The sequence below is a fragment of the Medicago sativa genome, chromosome 3, assembly GCF_051527215.1.
Source record: "Medicago sativa cultivar Bolivia chromosome 3, Bolivia_mono, whole genome shotgun sequence".
Taxonomy (NCBI): Eukaryota; Viridiplantae; Streptophyta; class Magnoliopsida; order Fabales; family Fabaceae; genus Medicago; species Medicago sativa.
In genome coordinates, this window is record NC_140751.1 from 48,186,087 (window position 1) to 48,206,298 (window position 20,212).

Below are 20,212 nucleotides of genomic sequence, written 5' to 3' on the forward strand. Positions count from 1 at the left end.
CTGCCTTGTGGTTCTTTGAATCTGTCACAATTGTCTTATGGTTCTTTGAATCTATCATAGCTGCAGTTTGTTTTTTTGGCTGTAGAGAAGTTAGATGTCATGGACTTGTCCGATAAATCGGATACTTTTGCAGTATGTTTTCAGCCCCCGATTTTGACGTGCGTCCTATACACACTCGTTGTCAATAAAATTGCCTCATTATGAAAGAGTTATAGTCAAGTTATCAGGGCACTTTTTAACCATAGTCAAGCACTGAATGTGATCATTCATGATACCTTGCATATGATCATTCAGAGCATTGTTAGCAGTTTTCTAAAACAGACATATAACCACCATTTGCTCTTTAATTATACATTTAATCAATCACACAATCACATGACAGTCACAGATTTTGTAAAACATATGATCATATATAAAAGATTGAATAAGATGACGGATGCATCAACTACAACCTTAATTTAAAAGAAATCGTAAAATATTCGGAATTCAGACGCATAAACCAAACAAAAACTTAGCATCAATCAAAGTTTACCATGACACACAAACATACATTAACCAATTCTGCATGATAACCAAACTGAACTCAAAAGAAGCCATATATAAAACATGGCAGCAAAGTACACAATAACAAAAGTCCACCAAGCCAAAAAAACTACAGAATCCATGTCTTCTAGCACACATTATTGCAAAGCCCACTGGACTCTCTTCCTAACTGGGCACTGCGAGAAGTAATGGTTAACCTGGTACACATGCCTTAAATCAGCATTGTTCATAGATCTCACAAAACCTTTATGAATGCACTGAAAAGGAGCGTGCCTTATATGAAGAATGCCATTCCTTGTATTTTCGGTGACAGCAAGCTTTATAGCATGACCTTTGACCAAGTTACGCGCTGCACATAAGCGTCTCCAGTCACCTCCAATCCTTCAAAATATAGTATTATCTGCCATAATGAATACCATATCACACTGCCAAATATATCCTTGCTGATCTATGATAGATAGCTGAATCACATTTGTGGGCAATGCATCCTCGCAGAAACCAAACCAAGACACGACCTGTGTTTAAGAGAATAGGAATTAACATTACTTACCATAATCAAGATTCTAAAATATAAACCTATGAATATAATATGAAACGGCATTTACCAGATATCCAGAGTCGATGTCAGAAGATGTCAATATATGAACAAACGTGCGATAAAACTGCATCACCATGCTGCCATCATTTGGAGTGATCATCTTTGATATAGGAGGAAGACATTTATTAGGATAGTCCACTTCCACTCATGATCTGTCTTTTATGGTCATATGCATAAGGTTTGATTCTACATAGGTAATGCTGACCCATGCACCAAGGCCAATTAAACCCTATCCAACCATCCCTGAAGTACACCTTGCCATTTTTCTTGTGGACCTTAACCTCGAACATGTTCTTGTTAGGATCACGCAACATGACATAGTCATCAACGTGCAAACCATATTCCTTAGCAAAACACGACGGCAATCTCACCTTCAGCTGATATATACATAAAAAACATGTCGTCGGTAATTACATAATAAATAAATTAAGAATGCATCAGTTATACGGGAAACACATGTGTTATTTCTATCATTAAAGCGATACAATTTATAACCTCGCATAATTAATTAGTTTCGGAATGGAACATAATAAGACTCAGTCAATTGCTAGCATATGTCATTCTTCTGTTGGATTAAATCTCTCCTAATTGCCTCTTGTACCATGAATAGAAATTAAGGCTGCATATTTATTTTTTGCTATGATCCTATTTCAAAAATAAGCAAGTTAAAATCATATCCAAAATAAGGCAGTTCTGATGATTAGTTAATCGTCAAGCAACAGGAATGCATAAGCTTGAAACAATTGATAGTGGTTAGGATAGGTATGCACCTTAAAAATATTGCAGAGATTCCTAACTGATATATATTTTCTTAAGCTTTAAGTAATAGCAGGGCAATGACATAAACCACTCCGCACATTAGTTTTTATAAAATTATTATCAAGTGTATTGAAGTCAGAAGATTACTCCAATTTGAATCAAGGCAAGATATTGTGTCATATCATTATGACCTTCTGCTCATTAGATATCAGTACTCCTGATAAACTAAATTCTGCCATACTTAGAATAAGCTACACGATAAAGACACGATCAGTTTTAGAGTACCTCCAGAAATCAGTTTATAAATTATGGCCGAGTCGACTTTGTGTATCTTGATTCACGTTGAGTTATATTATCACAAAGTCAAACAATTGCAATTCCCAACTTTGTTTATTTAGGATAACCATCTAGTGTGTCCAGTACTGTCTATACATCTATAAGTAACAGTCCCCCTGGTTGACACTTGTGAAGAAAATAAAATGCAAACTTCTTTGGCTAGAAAATAAAATGCAAACTTATATGCATTTTCTCAATTGAATGGCACATCACTTACATTTGTGATCTCAAGCTCCACGTAGTAGGTATTCAACTTTTACATCTCTCGTAGAGAAATTTCATCTGCTATACGGATAGCCGTTCCTGAGACGATGACAATACGAATAGTTCAATAGCTATCGCAACACACTACAACACACAAAAGAATGACAGGAAACAAAACCAAACACCTTTTGGGGGGAACCCTGCCTCAGCAGCATCTAGGCAAACTATTTTATCCATGGGCTTGATTATGTCCTGGTGCTTGCAGGGAATAGGGACATGCCTCAGGTAGACAACTTTGTTCTCAGCCTCGTGCGTTACAGCTAGCTTTAGGGGATGGTTTTCTAACAGCCTACGCGCCTTGCAAAGAGATCCCCACCCACCTCCGATTTTGAACACCAATTCATTTTCTGCCTCGACAATCCGAAATGAGCACTTCCAAGCAAATCCCAAGTAATCAACGACTTTGATCTCAGTTTCCTTAGTTGGCAATGCACTCTGACAAAATCCTAACCAAGGCAAAGGCCTGCAGTGGCAAATAAACAAACATCATGACTGATTACTATAATTCATATATTGAAATATAATCAAACAATATAAAAGGTATGTACCAAAAATCCAGAGTTAACATCAGATGCAGTCAATATTATGACAGATGTTGCGCAAAAAACCAATGAACTACATTGACATAAACCACGATCCAACTTTGATATTATTGGAGGAGTGCAGTCAGGGTAGTCAATTTCCTCATCAAACCTATTTGTTCATAGGTAAGAGTTGCCCAAGCACCAATATCAATGTTGTAGAAATCCTTCAAGCCAAACCACCCATTCTTGAAGAATACTGTTCTTTTTTATCTCAACCTGAACCTCTACCTCATTATTTCTTGGATCACATAGCATAATGTATTCAATGTGCATACCACACTCCTTTCCAAAACCAAACATATATTCATAATGCATGTATTCTTAACAACCCATCTATTTGTATCAGTGACAAAGTAAGTAGCAGGACCAAGTGATCATTAATCTACATCAAATATGGGCTGTTAGTAATGGTTTATCATACAATATCCTACATCAAAGTGATCATTATTCTTAATGCATATATTCTTTTCAAACCAAACATGATGTCAACCAAACACATCATAAAAAGAAATGGATCATACATTAAATGGATATCATTCCAATATACATGTATTACACTAACTAAGTAAATGCCCACCCATTCATGTTAACAAAAAATTTGCTTAACAGTGATATTCATTGACTAAAATAAAATTTTCATTACAAAAAGACAAACACGATTCATATAATAACCAGTAGCACATATCATAAACTTAAAAGTAAAAACAGATTAATAGCAAGTATGAAAACTTACAGAACATATGTCGTACTCCATGTGAAAGGTTCGAAAGTTAACCAAATCCTTCCTAACGCCTCTGTCAATCTCCCCACCAGCATTGCCTTGAACTGTTGACATGAGAGGAAAGATGCACAAATAAGAATAAAAACTAACGGCGACAATAGAAGGAACACAACTATATAATACCTCGTGTTTCTCATTTTGGATTCATAAATTTCATGAGATAAAAACTACATATATTAATATATGATCTTAAACATGCATGTTCATTAAATGTGATACATGCATGTTCATTAAATCTGTGAATCCATAATGTCCATATGTTAATGTATTAAACAAATAGAAGTTGTTGAGCACATGGTTGAATACTCAATGTCAGAAACAAACTAAAGTGATCTAAAAAGAATAAACACATTAACACAAACCACTTAAGTGTTTCTGATTTTGGATTCACAGATTTCATGATATAAGAGGTACATATATAAGATTTTAAACAAAAACCTAAACACCAAAGTTGCAGAAAATTGTTTTGTGAGTTTGGATTCACACCTTTCATGAGATAAAAAGTACACAAATAAAAACTTGAACAAAAACATAACACAGTTGCAGAAAGAGATTCTCGGTCATATTTGAATTATCAATGGCAAAAACAATTTCATGTGATACAGAAAATACTACACATGCAGAATCAATAAGCTATTCATTCATACCTTTCATCAAACATATCGCACCAGCAGCTTCACGGTCCTTGACACACATAGTAAAGTTCCCAAAGTGTTCATTCTTGGCTCTGGTAGAAAACACGAAATGTGGTTGATGTCTTGTGGTTTACGAACACATACTCCTCACTTAAATAGACAGACAAACTACATGTACTTCATTACTTAGTGAAGAAAATCTCATGTGTTCATTTCTAAGTTACATAGCAAACATTATGCCAAGTGGATGGTTACTTGCAACAACCATCATTACCCCAACCATAAGAAACGTGTGCACAATTATCCATGCAGATTTCCTTCAAGCAAGCAAGCATCATTTCTAAGTTACATACCATACATTGTGCCAAGTGGATGGTTATTTGCAGCAACCATCATTACCCCAACCATAGGAAACGTGTGCACAATTATCCATGCAGATTTCCTTCAAGCAAGAAGCAACCTGACTCCCAAGGCCATAGCACATGATCTGAAGGGCAACAAAGTCATTTTTTCAATTTAAACCCTAGGGTTTATAGCTAAATAGCTTACCTTCACCAAAAAAACTGGGTAAATGTGATAAATAAACCCTAGGGTTTATAGCTAAATAGCTTACCTTCACCAAAAAAACTGGGTAAATGTGATAAAATTTGCTACATTTTCAAATCTGGATTCATGATCTTCGTACAGCAATTTTCAAACATGCATAGAGTATCGAGTCACTTATGTATCAAGTCAAATGGAAATCTAAATGGCTGTAACGCATTCTGTGACCTGTTCGTGAATTTTGTATTGGCTACAAATAGCATCGCCCAATTAGTTTTAGTTCCAGTATAGGGAAAACAACAATAAGAAGCAAAAACAAATTTTCTATGTTTCAACTATGAAACCAGACAATGTTTTTAGAGACTCGGCTGAAAAATATGTAAATTAATCTTGCACAGCAGACTCAACCTCAAGTACAATCATACTCATTCCTTCTATGCAAGACTTGCACAAAATCTTTTTACTACGGCAGCCCCAAGTGATTTAGCACACCAAAACATTCATCCATGCAGAGGCAGTAACATATGGCCAATTATGGACCAGCAGCACACTGAACTATTTTCTAAAACTCGGCTAAAAGTTGTCTGTCACAATGTTTGTTCGTCATCCCCACTAGACGCCAAAATCGAATATATGGGAGTCCATATAATCTAACACTGAAGTTTTCACATCAGAGATGACACAAGAGGTTGATGATATTTTAAATGATTTCACACTCAAACTATTTGAGGCGTAAAAGAAAATAAATGCTAGTTAACTATACCAACAGATGGTCAGATTGTAAAACTAACCCCTAATTACTGTGTAGGTAGCTCAGATGGTGAATTAAGGGACACCAGAGGAGTTTTTAGGATGAAAAAACAAAAGTGAGTAATGCTCCACCTTTTTCAACGGTCTCAAATCTTTTGGCCTCCTTCCTTTCATCCGTGGCATGAACTGACCATCACTCGGGGAAAGGATTGCAATGAATCCCAATCTGTTGAGAATAAAATTTTATGTGCATATTATTATTAGGAATGCCACAATTTATCAAAATCAAGCGAAAGTTAAATATAGAAATTTTGTTACCACACTAGTTCCAGCTCTGGTCTGTCCAGAATCTTCGAAATTTCCATGGCTTTTTCATGATAGATAAACCTGCGATATATGTTGCGCAATCTCCTTAATCCCTCACCATTAGGCAATTTAGTGTTTGCTAGTTCTGCAATATCAATCTCTTCAGCCATGTCAACACACGAAAGCAACGCTCCCCAAGTAATTTTATTTGGTTTCACTTCAGTCATGAAATCTTCAATATATTTGTATGCTTGTCTTGCATTCTGAGTGCCCCCAAATAAAGTCACCATATTGGTGTGATGTCTAACATTAGGCATGATTCCAAAATCAGTTTGCATCCGATTGAATAGCTCAAAACCTTCGAAGAAGCATCCACCATTTGAACAAACAATAGAGTAACAAACGTGAATGAATCAGGGGCAACATTTTCTGATAGCATTCTCTGTAAAAGATTCATGCAGTCCTCAAACATACCGTTGTGTGCAAAAGCAGTCAGCATAGAATTCCACGAATACATATTTTTCTCTTTGATGGAACAGAAATACTCTCATGCACTGTTACAGTCGCCAGCCTTTCCAAAGAGATCGACCATCACATTTTTGCATAGATCTGAAGGCTTGTCATTGGTGACATGAAGCACATGCTTCTCTATGTCTTCAACTTTAAGTATGGTACCAAGTAAACCCAATTTCTTTGAGGCCTTGATGAAAAGAAGGTATGTGTCTTCATTAGGCACACAAGAAGTTTCATTCATCAGTTCAAACAAATTTAAGACATCTTGGTTCCGACGAGACATGATATAACCATTCATCGTCGAGTTCCACACATAAACAGTTCTAGCACTAGAAGGAGCTCATTGAAAACTAGTCGTGCTGACGTAATGTTTCTTTGAGCTGAAAAGTGTGAAATCTTGTGAATAGCTTATGTAGATACAAACCACTGTGATCTTCCAGAAATAGCATGCAATGAGCTCAAAGAGTCAAAGACAGGTTGGTGCTGAAAATGCCCAAGTTTGACAGTACTTGAGTGGATTGAATCACCAAGGTTCAACCATTTATTGTCAAACTTGGGCATTTTCAGCACCAACCTGTCTTTGACTCATTGAGCTCATTGCATGCTATTTCTGGAAGATCACAGTGGTTTGTATCTACAGAAGCTATTCACAAGATTTCACACTTTTCAGCTCAAAGAAATACTACGTCAGCACGACTAGTTTTCAATGAGCTTCCTTCTAGTGCTAGAACTGTCTATGTGTGGAATTCGATGATGAATGCTTATATCATGTCTCGTCAGAACCAAGATGTCTTAAATTTGTTTGAACTAATGAATGAAACTTCTTGTGTGCCTAATGAAGACACATACCTTCTTTTCATCAAGGCCTCAAAGAAATCGAGTTTACTTGGTACCATACTTAAAGTTGAAGACATAGAGAAGCATATGCTTCATGTCACCAACGACAAGCCTTCAGATCTATGCAAAAATGTGATGGTGGATCTCTTTGGAAAGGCTAGCGACTGTAACAGTGCATGGGAGTATTTCTGTTCCATCAAAGAGAAAAATATGTATTCGTGGAATTCTATGCTGACTGCTTTTGCACACAACGGTATGTTTGAGGACTATGAATCTTTTTCAGAGAATGCTATCAGAAAATGTTGCCCCTAATTCATTCACGTTTGTTGCTCTATTGTTCGCTTGTTCAAATGTTGGACGCTTCTTCAAAGGATTCTAAGCATTTATCTAACCAATGCTTCGCGAAACAGCTTCATTCTGCATCAAAACCATGGCTGAATCTTGTTCTGTGACAACACAATTTTAAATGCTACAAGAAACACTGCCAACATTTTGAGTTTTGCATGGCCTGCAGGGAAATATTGATGGTCTGAAGGGCAGCAGATGCCTCCTTGGTCGTTGCAAAAGTTACGAAACCAAAACCTTAAGACCTTCCTGTTTCACGATCCTTGATGATCTTTGCTGGAAGAACATTAAAAACGATCGGTTTCAGAGTACAAATCAATAATCACCCTGTTATGAAATACATATGCTTAGACAAAACTACCCTTTTTATTGTTTGTCATATAAAAATTCGTTTTTGCTTGCCATTTTGTCACGCATGACACCTTGTGGCAATTAAACAACTAAAATTGTAAACTAATTCAAACAAAAGAGAGGAACAAAATAAAGTACACCCACAAAAGAAACGATAGCATTCTAAAGTACACAAGTATAAATAAGTGACATTCACTTTGAATAAAAAAATTCATTTTATCAAAACAAAGTAACCACTCAGTCAAATCATATATAAAATGAACATCATACTAGTTTGCTTTGACTCACTGTGTTAGATTCAGAAACAGCTTAAAAGTGGAAACTCATGAGTTTTGATATTGCCCCTATTAGATGATAAGTTTTTGGGCATATGTTAATGTTATTGGGCCCTTAAGGTTTCTAAGTTAGCAGTCTAGTCCATTAGAAAAGATAGTCAAAATCAGAATTTTACTATAATCAGTGAGGGGAAGTAAAATAGTAAAACGCATAATCGTTATGTTAATCGTAGGATTACAAAAATTCATAACTCAAATATATGTATATAAAATATCATAGATAAGACAAAAAAAAAAACTTAAAATACACTTAAAATATTTGAGTAAATTTAAATTCATAAGCATAACTCGCATAATAGCATAGTTGCATAACAACAACAACCACCAAACTTTATCCCACTAAGTGGGTCGGCTACATAGATCAAATTATGTCATAGTGTTCTATCATAACCATACTTGCATCCAACTCATTAACCTCTAAATCTTTCCTAATAGTTTCTCTTATAGATTTCCTAGGTCTTCCTCTAACTCTTTTGACCTGACTCTCCTTCATCTGATCTTACGACAGCATCTACAAGTAAGTTTCTCTCTGCATGTCCAAACCACCTAAACTTTTTTCTACCAACTTTTCTACACAAGTGTAATTGCATAACACTTATACAATTCAAACTTAAAATACTTGTGTAATTAACATACTAACACTCACATAACAACATAACACTATTTATACTTGCATAATTAAAACGTTAAATCAAACACATAAGTCTCAAACAAAACTACAACTAAAATTGCATTTTGCAATGCCAGCACCGCGACCATAATCGTAGAATAATTTCAAAGAAAAGTAGATTATAGAGGATTCCACCAAAATAAGATTGTGTATTCTCATAATCGTTGAGGGTAAGTATAATCGCAAAATCGTAGGATTTTAGGATTCAAATCGGGATTTTAACTACCATTCCATTAGGTATTATTCTATGTAGTATTTATCTTTGTAACTTTATTTTGATATGCTATGGCAGTGTCATTTTAATGAAACCCTAACTGGCTTTGTTAACATGACATCAAGAGCATGGTCAACAAGGTCTCAAGCCAACACCACTAGACCAACCCAAGTGGGTTGATATCAGCCTCTTTTGTTATTCTCTAATTCTTTATATTGTTAACATACTGCCTAAATCAGGAAAAACTAGTGAATTGTGAGAGTTGGAAAGAAAATTACCATCAAGAACTTCCCCGTAGCAAGCAAAAAAAATTTCGGAGACTAGTTTCATCAATTTTATACGAAAAAATTATTTTCGGAGACTAGTTGCACTGTGATTGAAATTTGAAAAATTATAGCCACACTCCATTTAGAAAATTCAACATGATAAACTAACATACCTTCAACAAAAAGCTTTGTAGATGACGTGGATCTAGTTGCTTGAGATACCGAAGATAAACCATGATTGATCTTCCTGATAGCAGAATGATCGAGTAGCTTCCCAATTTTACCAAAGAATGCCATTGCTCAAACCTTAAAAATATCAAACCACAGAAAATTAGTATCACTTAAACGATATATCCATTGTTCATTGTAACTTTTCATCACAATCAACTAGCAACTATCTCTTAATAGAAATTGAGTTTTTAACTGTAAAATAGTCCAATCTAAAACACCAATAGAAAATCTAAACAATATAGAAGAGATAGCTCGAGACCAGGTGTTGACAAAAGGATTTGTTTATATCAAGTAAGTGAATTCAGAAATCACACAGGACCTAACAGGCTAATTCAGGTGGAAAACAAATTCCTAAAAAGCCTTTGCAAAAAGAAAGTCAAAAAAGAAGATAAAACTGGAGACACTCGTATCTTAGACGCAGAGGGATACAAATCCAGGATTTGCACTAGAAGCACTCAAATTGGCCCAATCATGTGAGCATGAGCTCAATCTTCTCATAAGTTGTTTACAGGTTCAAAACACATGGACCTGGGCAATGTGGGATTCGTCGGCTTAAATCTTTTGAAAGAACTTGAAAATACCAAACAATTATCATCCAACGCAATTAAATTTCAACATTAATCTATCAAAAACCATGGCTACAAAAGTGCTTATTGGTGGAAAATGAATCTTCTTCATAAGATGAAGTTGCCATAAAGTTACAGCAATAAAATCGTGCAGGAAATAACTAAGCATAAAAACCCAAATTTTCTATTCACAGAGTGAATAAAACGTCTGGAAGTTACTCAAGGTACTAAAGCTACATATAATATTATTCACATCACGACATAACAGAACTTCAAAAGAATATTATATAAATAAATACTTTCAAACAAACAATAAGTTCATAGTTCATTGGCAAATTGCAAAGGTACCCAAAATAAGTTTTGCCTTCCCATAAATCATAGATGTTAGAAAATAAGCAACAAACACTAGTCATTGCAGTTGCTCTTTTCACTTTTGAAATTGCTCTTTTTTCCAACTGCCGCTGCTGCCGGACACTTTTAAAGTCGATTGAACCGATTTAGGCCAGCGGTAGTTGCAAAAAAGAGCAATTTCAAAAGCGAAAAGAGCAATTTTCATAGTCATTGGTTAAACAATAAATATTACAAAAATGTTTCAAATATGCATAAACTAAGAATTTTGAACCACTAACAACTGCAGACACACAATGATACGGACATGTCGACACCGGTAAAATAAATAAATCTACCGAATCACATGTGTTGGTGTCTGAAATTAGACACGCCTTCCATCAGTAATGTAGGTGCTACAGATTGCCAAAATAGATAAATTTTTTACAAATTTTAAAAGCTTCAGTAAACAAAATTAAAACATCTTCACTAATCAGTGATTTTTTTATCTTAGTAGCCCACATAATATTCATCACAAAAATACCAACTTTTCCCAATCCAAAGTCTCATTCATCAATGAAAATCAAACACGTAACAACAAGTAACCATTCAATCGAAATTACATACACAAACTAAAACAACACTATTCATAAACAAAAACAAAACCCGAAACCCCCAAAAACAAAGGTATGATTTTGACGCAGGTTTTGAAGACCCAATGACAAATTGATTCTACAACTACAAAGAATTGTATTTTAATTTGAAAAAACTAAAATTAAAATATATATATATATATATGGGGTTTGCTAGAACACACCCACTAGTTTTCATGTGGGAGTGTTTTAGCAAGTAAATAACTAAAAAGTGGTTAAATACACCCTAAGGTGTATGTTGCTATAACACACCTTCTAACAAAAACAAGTGGGTGTGTTCTAGCAAATCCTATAGGCATTTGCTAGAACACACCCACTAGTTTTTATGTGGGAGTGTTTTAGCAAGTAAATAACTAAAAAGTGGTTAATTACACCTTAAGGTGTAGCTTTGCTAAAACACTCCCACATAAAAACTAGTGGGTGTGTTCTAGCAAACCCCTATATATATATATATATATATATATATATATATATATATATATATTTTTTCCTATCGAAAAACGTAAAATTGCAAAACGAATTCGATAACGGAGAATATGAGAAGAGAAGAATCGTACCGTGTAGCAGAATTGCTCGGAGTCAGCGATGCGATGGTGAAGGGAGAAAAAAACGACGATTAGGTTTCCGTGAAAACCCTAATTTGATGAGATACGAAGAAGAGGAAGAAAGAAGAAGAAAATGAAGAGCAATCTCAGACCAGTTGTCTTCTTCTTTTTCACGTCACCCAGATCCACTCCTTACAAAACCCACAACCACACAGATCTGTCTTTCCTCTCTATAAGCTTGAGGCCATGTTGCAAGAATTGGATCATGGAGAGATGGTAGAGTGGGAAAATAATATTGAGAGATTTGGAAGAAAATCGAAATGGTAGTGTAATGGAAGAAACACCATAGAAGAGGGTTCTAGAGAAATGAACTGAGGCTGTTTGGGACTTATGATTTTAACAAGAGAGACACATGATCTTATCTTATTAAAAACAAATTACAATGGATTGGGCCGATGTTTTTTTCGTTAATGATTTTTTTTAATTTTGCTCTCCACTCACCAAGTTTTGCTCGCACACTGCAAGCGTACCAAAAATGCCCTTGCGCAAGCTAAGTCATGCAGCGTGACTTAACTAATGCACGTTGTATTTATGCGTGACTTAAGTCACGCAATACGCGAGTTAAGTCGCGCAAATAAGACTGATTTTTACTTCTTTTTTTTTTATGCCCTCTTGAGGTCAAAACTTATTTGATACCCTCTTCGGTATATGCCAAATAGCTCATGGGGAAAATAGTGATCAGCCCTGGGGAAAACGACATCAAGATGCCCTTTTCCCGACCGGACCGACCACTACTTCCCCCATAAGCCATTGGTATATACCTAAAGCGGTATAACCACCCTAGAAACTAATAAGAAACAAAGAAGAAGAACAAGAAGAAGAGAGGGGGGGGGGGGGGGGGGGGGGGATGAGAAAATGTGAGGAAAAGAGGAAGCATGTGAGGGTTTTTATAGGGGGTCAAAAAAAAAATTCAAATGTTAAAGAAAACGTGCAAAAACCATTGAAGACCATTGACTACCGTCCAAGAAACGTTTGTGCTTCAGTTTTAGAACCGGCCAACTTACGCAAGTTAACTTGCGCAGAGCTTATAACGTGCGTGACTTAAGTCACGCACAGCTTATATGGTGCGTTAGTTAAGTCACGCAGTGTGACTTAATTAACACAATATATTTTTTCTAATAAAGTAAAAAAAAAAATTAGAAGAATAAAGTCAATAAAATAAATTTGAATAAAATTCGAATAAATATTGCGAGTGCGTGAATTCGAATAAATATTGTGAGTGCGTGAATTCAAATAAATATTGCGACAGCGTGAATTCAAACAAATATTGCGATAGCGTGAATTCAAATAAATATTGCGATAGCGTGAATTCGAATAAATATTGCGTATCGAATAAGTAAATTATAATAAGTACACAACATTAATTCAAATAAAAATGACGTATTGAATAAATAAATTCGATAAGTACACAACATTAATTCTTAGATAATTTTATTTAGATATAATTTCATCTACGTTACATTACATTGTGGTATCATTACATTACATTACGTAAAAGACATGTACGTCAATTATCATTACATTACATTCGGAAATGTACTGTAATATCCCGCGTATTAAGAATTAACGTAATATCTGAGAGTGATACAAATACGCACGTTTAAGCAGAAGGGTATAATGGTCATTTGAGTTTAAGGACTATTTAAGGCAATTGGGTCCAAAAATCTTCATTTTCATTCCAATTTCTCACTCTAGGTTACAAACTTTTCTCTTCCTCTCTTCCCTCTCTAGAAATCGATCCCCATCCTTCCATCCTTGCTCAAGATTTGTTCAAGATTTCATGAGCTAGTGATCATGTGAACTTTGGGTGTTTTGGAACAAGCTTCTCAACTAGTTTTCTTTTTCAATCAAGAGTAGTGATTCTAGGGTTTGTGGTTAGACAACTTGAACCAACATTAATCTTGCTCAAGGTGAGTTCTTAGATAGTTTTTCCTTCCTTTGGGTTGTGAAGATTCTTGTGAGAAATGATGATTTGTGCTAAGTTAAGTATTAGGGTTTTAGTACCCTTTTTGTATCATTTATGATCAAAACATGTTAATGATGCCATATACTTCATTTTTAACTGTTATTATGTGTCATAGAAGTGTCAGGTACCTTAAGATGCTTGAAATTGAGGATTTTATGAAAAACCACGTTTCTGCAGAATTCTGGACTGCTACAGCTCGCCTGGCGGAATTTAGCTCGCCATGGCGAGCTGGGGACCAGAGCTCTCTGGAATGGCTCGCCTTTTAGCTAGCCATGGCGAAAAATTTCGCCTGGCGGAATATTTGGCCATGGCGGAATTTTTGGCCTGGCAGAATATTTGGCCATGGCGAAATTGGCTGCACAGCATGTGTTGTCAATTCGTGTTGTGGCCAGCATGGGCTATCCGAGGCTCAAACTCGCAGTACCTTATTAAACTATGAAACCCCTCAATTCCAAGTGTTTAAAGTACAATTTCAAACAAGGTTTTAAACAAGGATAAGGCATGGCAAAACACTAACAATGTTTGATGATAAATGATATGTGAGAGATATATCAAGTTATGTTGGGTAGCAAGCATATACTTAGCGGGAAAGAAATGTACTAGAGCCTTGACTAGTTGTCAAGAATTATTATGCTAGACTTGAATGTTTAGGTAATGCTATATGTGAATAATATTTCTACTCGCCTATGAACAAGTATGAATATGTATGTATATGAACATGACTAATATAAGATGTAGGTGCTCGTGTCTCTTGTTATCCACGTCAGGGGGATACAAGAGGTTCTCGACCTAAGGGGAACGATTCAAGCCGTAAGGGACCCGCACGACACCGAGGGAGTCCGATGTACGTACATCGGTCATGTATGGGATAGTTCTCGGGGTTACTCCACCCGGGGCTCTCCGTAAAACGAACCAAGATAATATTGTTTGATTCACGCTAACATAATGACTGAACAAATATGATTATGCATGTTATGATTATGTTAGATTATGAAATGAATGATTTACCGAAGACGAACTTAGGTTTCCCTATTCGTCCGGTATAGGTTGTGTCATAAATTAGTTTAGACTTCGGTGCGTTCAACGTACCTTAGCAAGCGGTATTAGGATCTCTTTACCGCCATGACACGTATGATATAGTGAAAGCCTATAACATGTTATGAAGGTTCTAAGACGGTTTATAGTGTGCACATCCGTCTAGACATAAATGACCACACACACGTATAATCAACCGGCAGGTTGTATTTTAGTCACGTGATAACCGTAGGTTTTCCCCCAAGGTTATCACTAGCTTAGGGCTAGGAAGAACTCACTGAGGCATTATGTCTCATCCAACTCCTTATTTTGTTCAGGTTCACAGGTATCCCGAGGTAAAGGTAAAGAAAAGGTCATGGAGTGATTGTGTTATCTTGGAGCTTTCATGGTGTGGATTAAGGATGCATATGTTACATTATGAGTCATGTGGTTATATATATATATGTTGTGATTGTACTATGTTAAAACAAAACTTTGGTGTAATAATGTAACTTGAGAACTTTGGTTCATCGATGTATGTAGACTCAAGACTTGATGTTGTTTTATTATTGTAATTTTAATGTATCCAGTACTAAATCTAACGCACATTCTAAATATTCTAGATAAGTTTAGTATGGGCGTTACAATTTTCACAAACATAATTCGCTACAATACTCCCGTCAGTGGCCATGGTTACTTTCATAGGGGGATTTAATAATGAAACAGACAACTGATGAGCCTCAACACATTGAAATGAAATGAAGGAACATGATGCACCACAATCAAATAAAACATTAACAGGATTCTGGCCAAGAAAACACGTACCACCAATCAAGTCTTCATTTGCCTGCGCCTTCTTACCATCAAGAGAATACACTCTACCTTTACTCATTGTAGTGCTTACACCCTTGCCCTTATTTCCTCTGTTTGGACAATCCGCCACATAGTGCCCTGACTGACCACATGCAAAACAATTGCCAGACTCTCTCCTGCATTCTCCTTGATGAGCCTTGCCACACTTCCTGCAAATTGGATAAGTTCTAGGTGGACCTGTGTACTTTCCTCTAGTTGGGGAACCCTTGGGCTTCAGCTTCTCATGATACTTGTCAACAAAATTACCCTTATTCCTCCCACTTGCCCCATAATTTTCTCTAGCAAGACGTACTATATAGATTTAGTATGTCTTCCGATGAAGCAACTTGATGTTATTCTGGGTATGGACTGGTTGTCAGCCAATCATGTATATATAGGATGTGCCGAAAAGAGCATTTACATGCCAACTAGTGATGCGGTGGAAGGAGTAGCCTTGTCAGAATTGATTAAGCACACGTACCAGATGGCTCAGTTTATTTGTGCTCAGGATAGGGGATTTTATGTTATGCTCACCGTGACTCCAGAGTCAGACTTAAGTCCAAGTGATATTCCTATTGTAAGTGAGTACTTAGATGTTTTCCCAGCTGACATCACTAACTTGCCACCGGAAAGAGAGATTGAGTTTTCGATCGATTTGATTCCGGGAGCCGAACCAGTATCAATATTAGCACTCTTTTGAATATTCTAGATATTTTCAAACATGGGTGTTACATGTACCTTCCAACTACAACAATTATCTTACCTCTGAATGGGGTCAATTCAAACTAGCTAAAAAGCATGACTCCGTCATTCGTCCAGAAGTGTTTTTATTCCATTCCAAATGTTAAATTCTGGTTGGTCTTGGTTTTAAATGATAGTATCTAAGTGCCAACGGAATGAGGTCCAGACCTTGACACTTCGATACCATCATTTAAACGAAGCCAACCAGAAATTAACATTTAGAATGGAATAAAAACACTCCTGATCGAATGCCGGTGTCCTGCCATTTAACTAGTTTGAATTACCCCATCCAGAGGAAGACAATTGTTGTAGTTGGAATGTGCATTCCAACTACAACAATTGTCTTACCTCTAAAATGGGGTAAATTCAAACTTGCCAAACAACAGGACTCAAGCATTTTGCTGGGCATTCATGCTTTCCTTTGAAAAGAATAAATTTTTGTCAGGCTTGATTTAGATGATGGTATTCAAGTGCCAACGAAATGAGGTCCATTCCTTGACACTTAATACCATCATCTAAGCAAGCCTAACAAAAATTTAATCTTTTCAAAGGAAAAACATTAATGCCCAGCGAAATGCTTGAGTCTTAGCCGTTTGGCAAGTTTGAATCACCCCATTTCAGAGGTGAGACAATTATTGTAGTTGGAATGCACCTTACCCTAACTAATGACGATCTTCTGGCGGAATCAAGTTGTTGATGATATCTTCAGTTGATCTCAGCAACGTCACCCGCATATCGATCCACTGGAACTTGGTGTGCTCCCAAAACATGCTCGTCACGTTTTCGTCGTTCTTTAACTCCACCCAAGTGAATGATACGCTCCCCTCGTCGAGCTTTGGTCGTTTATATCGAACATTTTGCACCCTCCTTGTGTCTCTTGGGTTGACTCCTTGGTTGAATTCATTTAGTTGATCCTTGAGATCTCTTAGCGTTACATCAAGGCACCGAACCTTCAACCTCTGAGGTTCTCCGCCGTTGAATGTTGCATGAACGTCGATCCACTCGGCCATTGTTTCAAATCTATGCACATAGAAATTAAAAATAATCAATGAAAAACTCAGTCAAACATTTAATCAAACACTTGGTGTTCATATTATACATAAACCCTAAAAATGATAACTACAACATAAACATGCAAACATCTAAATAATTAAGCAATATTACTCATTTGCATGTAACATTGTAGCATATCTTGCAAAAAAAAAAATCAAAATTTAAACAAACCCTAATTCTAAAAAAATCAACATAAACATGCAAACATCTAAAAATTTAAGCAACACAAGTCATTTACATCCTAACATTGTATGATTTCCTAGTTAAAACACCAAAATTTAAACAAACTCTAAATCTAAAAAATTTCTAATTTAAGAGAAAAAATCTAACATGCAAACATAAAAGGTTAATGGTGTTTGATCATGAGAACTTACTTGTTATTGGAGTGTTGTTTGATTTGAACTTGAAGGAATTTTGGAGTTGGGTGATTTGAGAGAGATTTTTGAGATTCTATATGAGAAATGAGGAAATGAGGTGGTCTGCATGCTTAAGACAACACGCCACGTGAGTTAACTAACGCTGCGCATGTTAACTCACGTAGCGTTAGTTAACTTGCGCAGAAATTAAAACTTGCGCAAGTTAACTTGCGCAAGGGCATTTTTGGTACGCTTGCAAGGTGCGAGCAAAACGTGCTGGGTGGAGAGCAAAATTCGATTTTTTTTTTTGTTACAGGAGAAAATGGTTAGATGTTGTTTTCAGGTTTTTTTCGTTAATGGTAGTGTTAATTTACTATTGTGTTTTTTAAAATAAAAAGCATATTCCATTAAAAACTTTTTTGTATAAATTATAGATAGTTTAATTTTAGTTAGATATGTTATATTAATTTTATTATTTTATTTCTTTATGAATTATCAAATTGATAATGCAACTAAATTTGAATAACTATAAAATAGAAATGAAATCTAATCTTCAAAAAATTTAATACCATTTTGGTAATTATATATTCAAAATCAATTTTGATCCAAACAACATGAATTTATAAGAATCACTTTTGCTTTAAGTATCCAAACATAAATCAATTCACATTCAACTCACTTTTAACCAAAATCAATTCTAACAAAATCAATTCTATCAAAATCAATTCTCTCCACCGCCGAACCAAACACACATATAACACGTTTCTTTTTCTTTTGCCTTAATTGCAATCTTTCTTGGAGTGCTTTAATTGTATTTTCATCATTCTATTTTTTTTTGTCAAAAAAAGAATCATTCTATTTTTTTATTTTTTTTTAAAGGGATTATTCTATTTTAGTAATATGATACTCTTGGAGTAAACCACCAAATTTGTCCATGTCTTCGTAGGTCATTCTCAAATTAGTTCCTGGCTTTTTTAATATTTTAATTAAGTCGCTGACTTTATTAATATTTCAAACTAGTCCCTGTCTTTGTCAAAAGTTTCTCAATTTTGTCCCTCATTATGTGACAAAACACATAAAGACAAGAACCTTATTGAGAAACTTTTGGCAAATATAAGGACTGATGTGAAATATTAATATAATCGGAGAGCAATTTAAAAATGACTTACAAAGATAGAGATCAATTTGATGGTTTACTCGATACTCTTGCTAAGCACGGATAATCAAAGTACTTATTAAAGTTTAATAAAATATTGAAAATTCATGTAGTTAGTGAATATTTAAGTTATTTGATATATACAATATAAATTTAAAGTAACTTTAGTATAAATTATAAAATTCTTTTTGACAAGAAATATAACTTGCAATATTATTTTGTCTATACTACTAATACTAATATAAAAATCCATGTCCGTTGATTTTACCATTTTGCCCCTAGAAGGGGCAATTTGGTAATCTACTAATTGGTTGAGTGTGTTTTTTTTTTTTGAACAATGGCCTATTAATTTCCATTTTTGCCTCTAACCAATTTTTTTAATTATTTTCTAATTTTTATATTTTTAATAACTTTTAATTATTTTCCAATTTTTATATTTTTAACTATTTTTAATTTTTTTTTTCCAAATTCAGTTGCTTCTAAATTGCTGTTGTGGGAGATTAAGGTATCGTTTGACCCGACTTTTTCAAACTTCTCTACATTTTTAAAGAGAAGTTAGGCCAAACACAATATCAATTAAGTACTTGCTGAAAAAAGAACTTTTTTTGAACGCATAAAATTGGGGTGTGGTTATCATGCATAAGGAATCCTTATGCACCCTGCATAAGTCCAGCCCATTAACCGGTACCCAACATAACTGCTTCCTACAACCCCAAAGAAAACCAAACGCGGAAACAAACAAAACAAAACAAAATGAACCAAACGGGAAACAACTCATAACCACCGGAATCTCAATCTCATCATCAACACCACCGGAAACAAACTTCCATCACCGTCGTTCATCATCATCACCACCGGAATCTTCAATCTCATCATCAACACCATCGTTCATCATCATAACCGTCATTCACCATCATCATCACCACCGTCATTCATCATCATCATCCTTCGTGCAATCATCTTCATCATCATCACCATTCAAACTCAACAAACAACAAAATGATGAAAACAAAACAGGTTTGAACTTATCTTGTGCTTTCAAGTAATTACAATTAGTTTCGA

The 20,212-nt window shown here is 35.3% G+C and overlaps 4 protein-coding genes and 1 long non-coding RNA gene across 14 annotated transcripts; 3 read left to right on the top strand and 2 right to left on the bottom strand.

The window, feature by feature from the left end:
• Positions 1–495: 495 nt before the first annotated feature.
• LOC146937860 (uncharacterized) lies at positions 496–12,346 on the bottom strand. Of its 10 annotated transcripts, none has more exons than XM_085751959.1 (12): positions 11,965–12,344; positions 9,804–9,936; positions 6,112–8,070; positions 5,926–6,019; positions 4,854–4,987; positions 4,513–4,592; positions 3,818–3,909; positions 3,049–3,466; positions 2,626–2,963; positions 2,454–2,539; positions 1,149–1,518; positions 496–1,058 (listed from the first exon to the last, which is right to left on the bottom strand). In XM_085751959.1, the coding sequence occupies exons 8-10, from the start codon at positions 3,066–3,068 to the stop codon at positions 2,493–2,495; spliced, it is 405 nt and encodes a 134-aa protein (XP_085608085.1). In that variant the 5' UTR covers positions 3,069–3,466; positions 3,818–3,909; positions 4,513–4,592; positions 4,854–4,987; positions 5,926–6,019; positions 6,112–8,070; positions 9,804–9,936; positions 11,965–12,344; the 3' UTR covers positions 496–1,058; positions 1,149–1,518; positions 2,454–2,492. The 10 variants fall into 10 exon arrangements, with proteins under 10 accessions (XP_085608085.1, XP_085608083.1, XP_085608081.1 ...); XM_085751957.1 differs by adding an exon at positions 5,114–5,293 and having other exon boundaries at positions 4,513–4,987; XM_085751955.1 differs by lacking the exon at positions 3,049–3,466 and having other exon boundaries at positions 11,965–12,346.
• Positions 6,108–6,910, bottom strand: LOC146937861 (pentatricopeptide repeat-containing protein At1g20230-like). The gene is made up of 2 exons (XM_085749543.1): positions 6,661–6,910; positions 6,108–6,457 (listed from the first exon to the last, which is right to left on the bottom strand). The coding sequence occupies exons 1-2, from the start codon at positions 6,908–6,910 to the stop codon at positions 6,108–6,110; spliced, it is 600 nt and encodes a 199-aa protein (XP_085605669.1).
• Positions 7,065–7,761, top strand: LOC146937862 (pentatricopeptide repeat-containing protein At1g26900, mitochondrial-like). Its single transcript, XM_085749544.1, has 2 exons — positions 7,065–7,088; positions 7,180–7,761. The coding sequence occupies exons 1-2, from the start codon at positions 7,065–7,067 to the stop codon at positions 7,759–7,761; spliced, it is 606 nt and encodes a 201-aa protein (XP_085605670.1).
• Positions 12,347–13,647: 1,301 nt separating the features above from the next.
• Positions 13,648–15,607, top strand: LOC146937863 (uncharacterized). Its single transcript, XR_015031055.1, has 2 exons — positions 13,648–13,922; positions 15,331–15,607. It is a non-coding gene; the product is annotated as an uncharacterized LOC146937863 (long non-coding RNA).
• Positions 15,608–15,995: 388 nt separating this feature from the next.
• Positions 15,996–16,544, top strand: LOC146937864 (uncharacterized). The gene has a single exon (XM_085749545.1). It carries the CDS (start codon positions 15,996–15,998, stop codon positions 16,542–16,544), a length of 549 nt encoding a protein of 182 aa, XP_085605671.1.
• Positions 16,545–20,212: the final 3,668 nt, after the last annotated feature.

What these genes read in the sequence shown, in the direction of transcription:
- LOC146937860 (XM_085751954.1), bottom strand. Translation starts at nt 3,900, where the DNA reads ATGCTGGTGGGGAGATTGACAGAGGCGTTAGGAAGGATTTGGTTAACT. An exon ending in TGGAGTACGACATATGTTCT is followed by an intron (nt 2,964 to 3,817) that starts GTAAGTTTTCAT and finishes TTGCCACTGCAG; the next exon opens with GCCTTTGCCTTGGTTAGGAT. An exon ending in GGCAGGGTTCCCCCCAAAAG is followed by an intron (nt 2,540 to 2,625) that starts GTGTTTGGTTTT and finishes TCATCGTCTCAG; the next exon opens with GAACGGCTATCCGTATAGCA.
- LOC146937861 (XM_085749543.1), bottom strand. Translation starts at nt 6,910, where the DNA reads ATGAATGGTTATATCATGTCTCGTCGGAACCAAGATGTCTTAAATTTG. An exon ending in CTTTGGAAAGGCTGGCGACT is followed by an intron (nt 6,458 to 6,660) that starts GTAACAGTGCAT and finishes GCTTCTTCGAAG; the next exon opens with GTTTTGAGCTATTCAATCGG.
- LOC146937862 (XM_085749544.1), top strand. Translation starts at nt 7,065, where the DNA reads ATGAGCTCAAAGAGTCAAAGACAG. An exon ending in GCTCAAAGAGTCAAAGACAG is followed by an intron (nt 7,089 to 7,179) that starts GTTGGTGCTGAA and finishes GGGCATTTTCAG; the next exon opens with CACCAACCTGTCTTTGACTC.
- LOC146937864 (XM_085749545.1), top strand. Translation starts at nt 15,996, where the DNA reads ATGAGCCTTGCCACACTTCCTGCAAATTGGATAAGTTCTAGGTGGACC.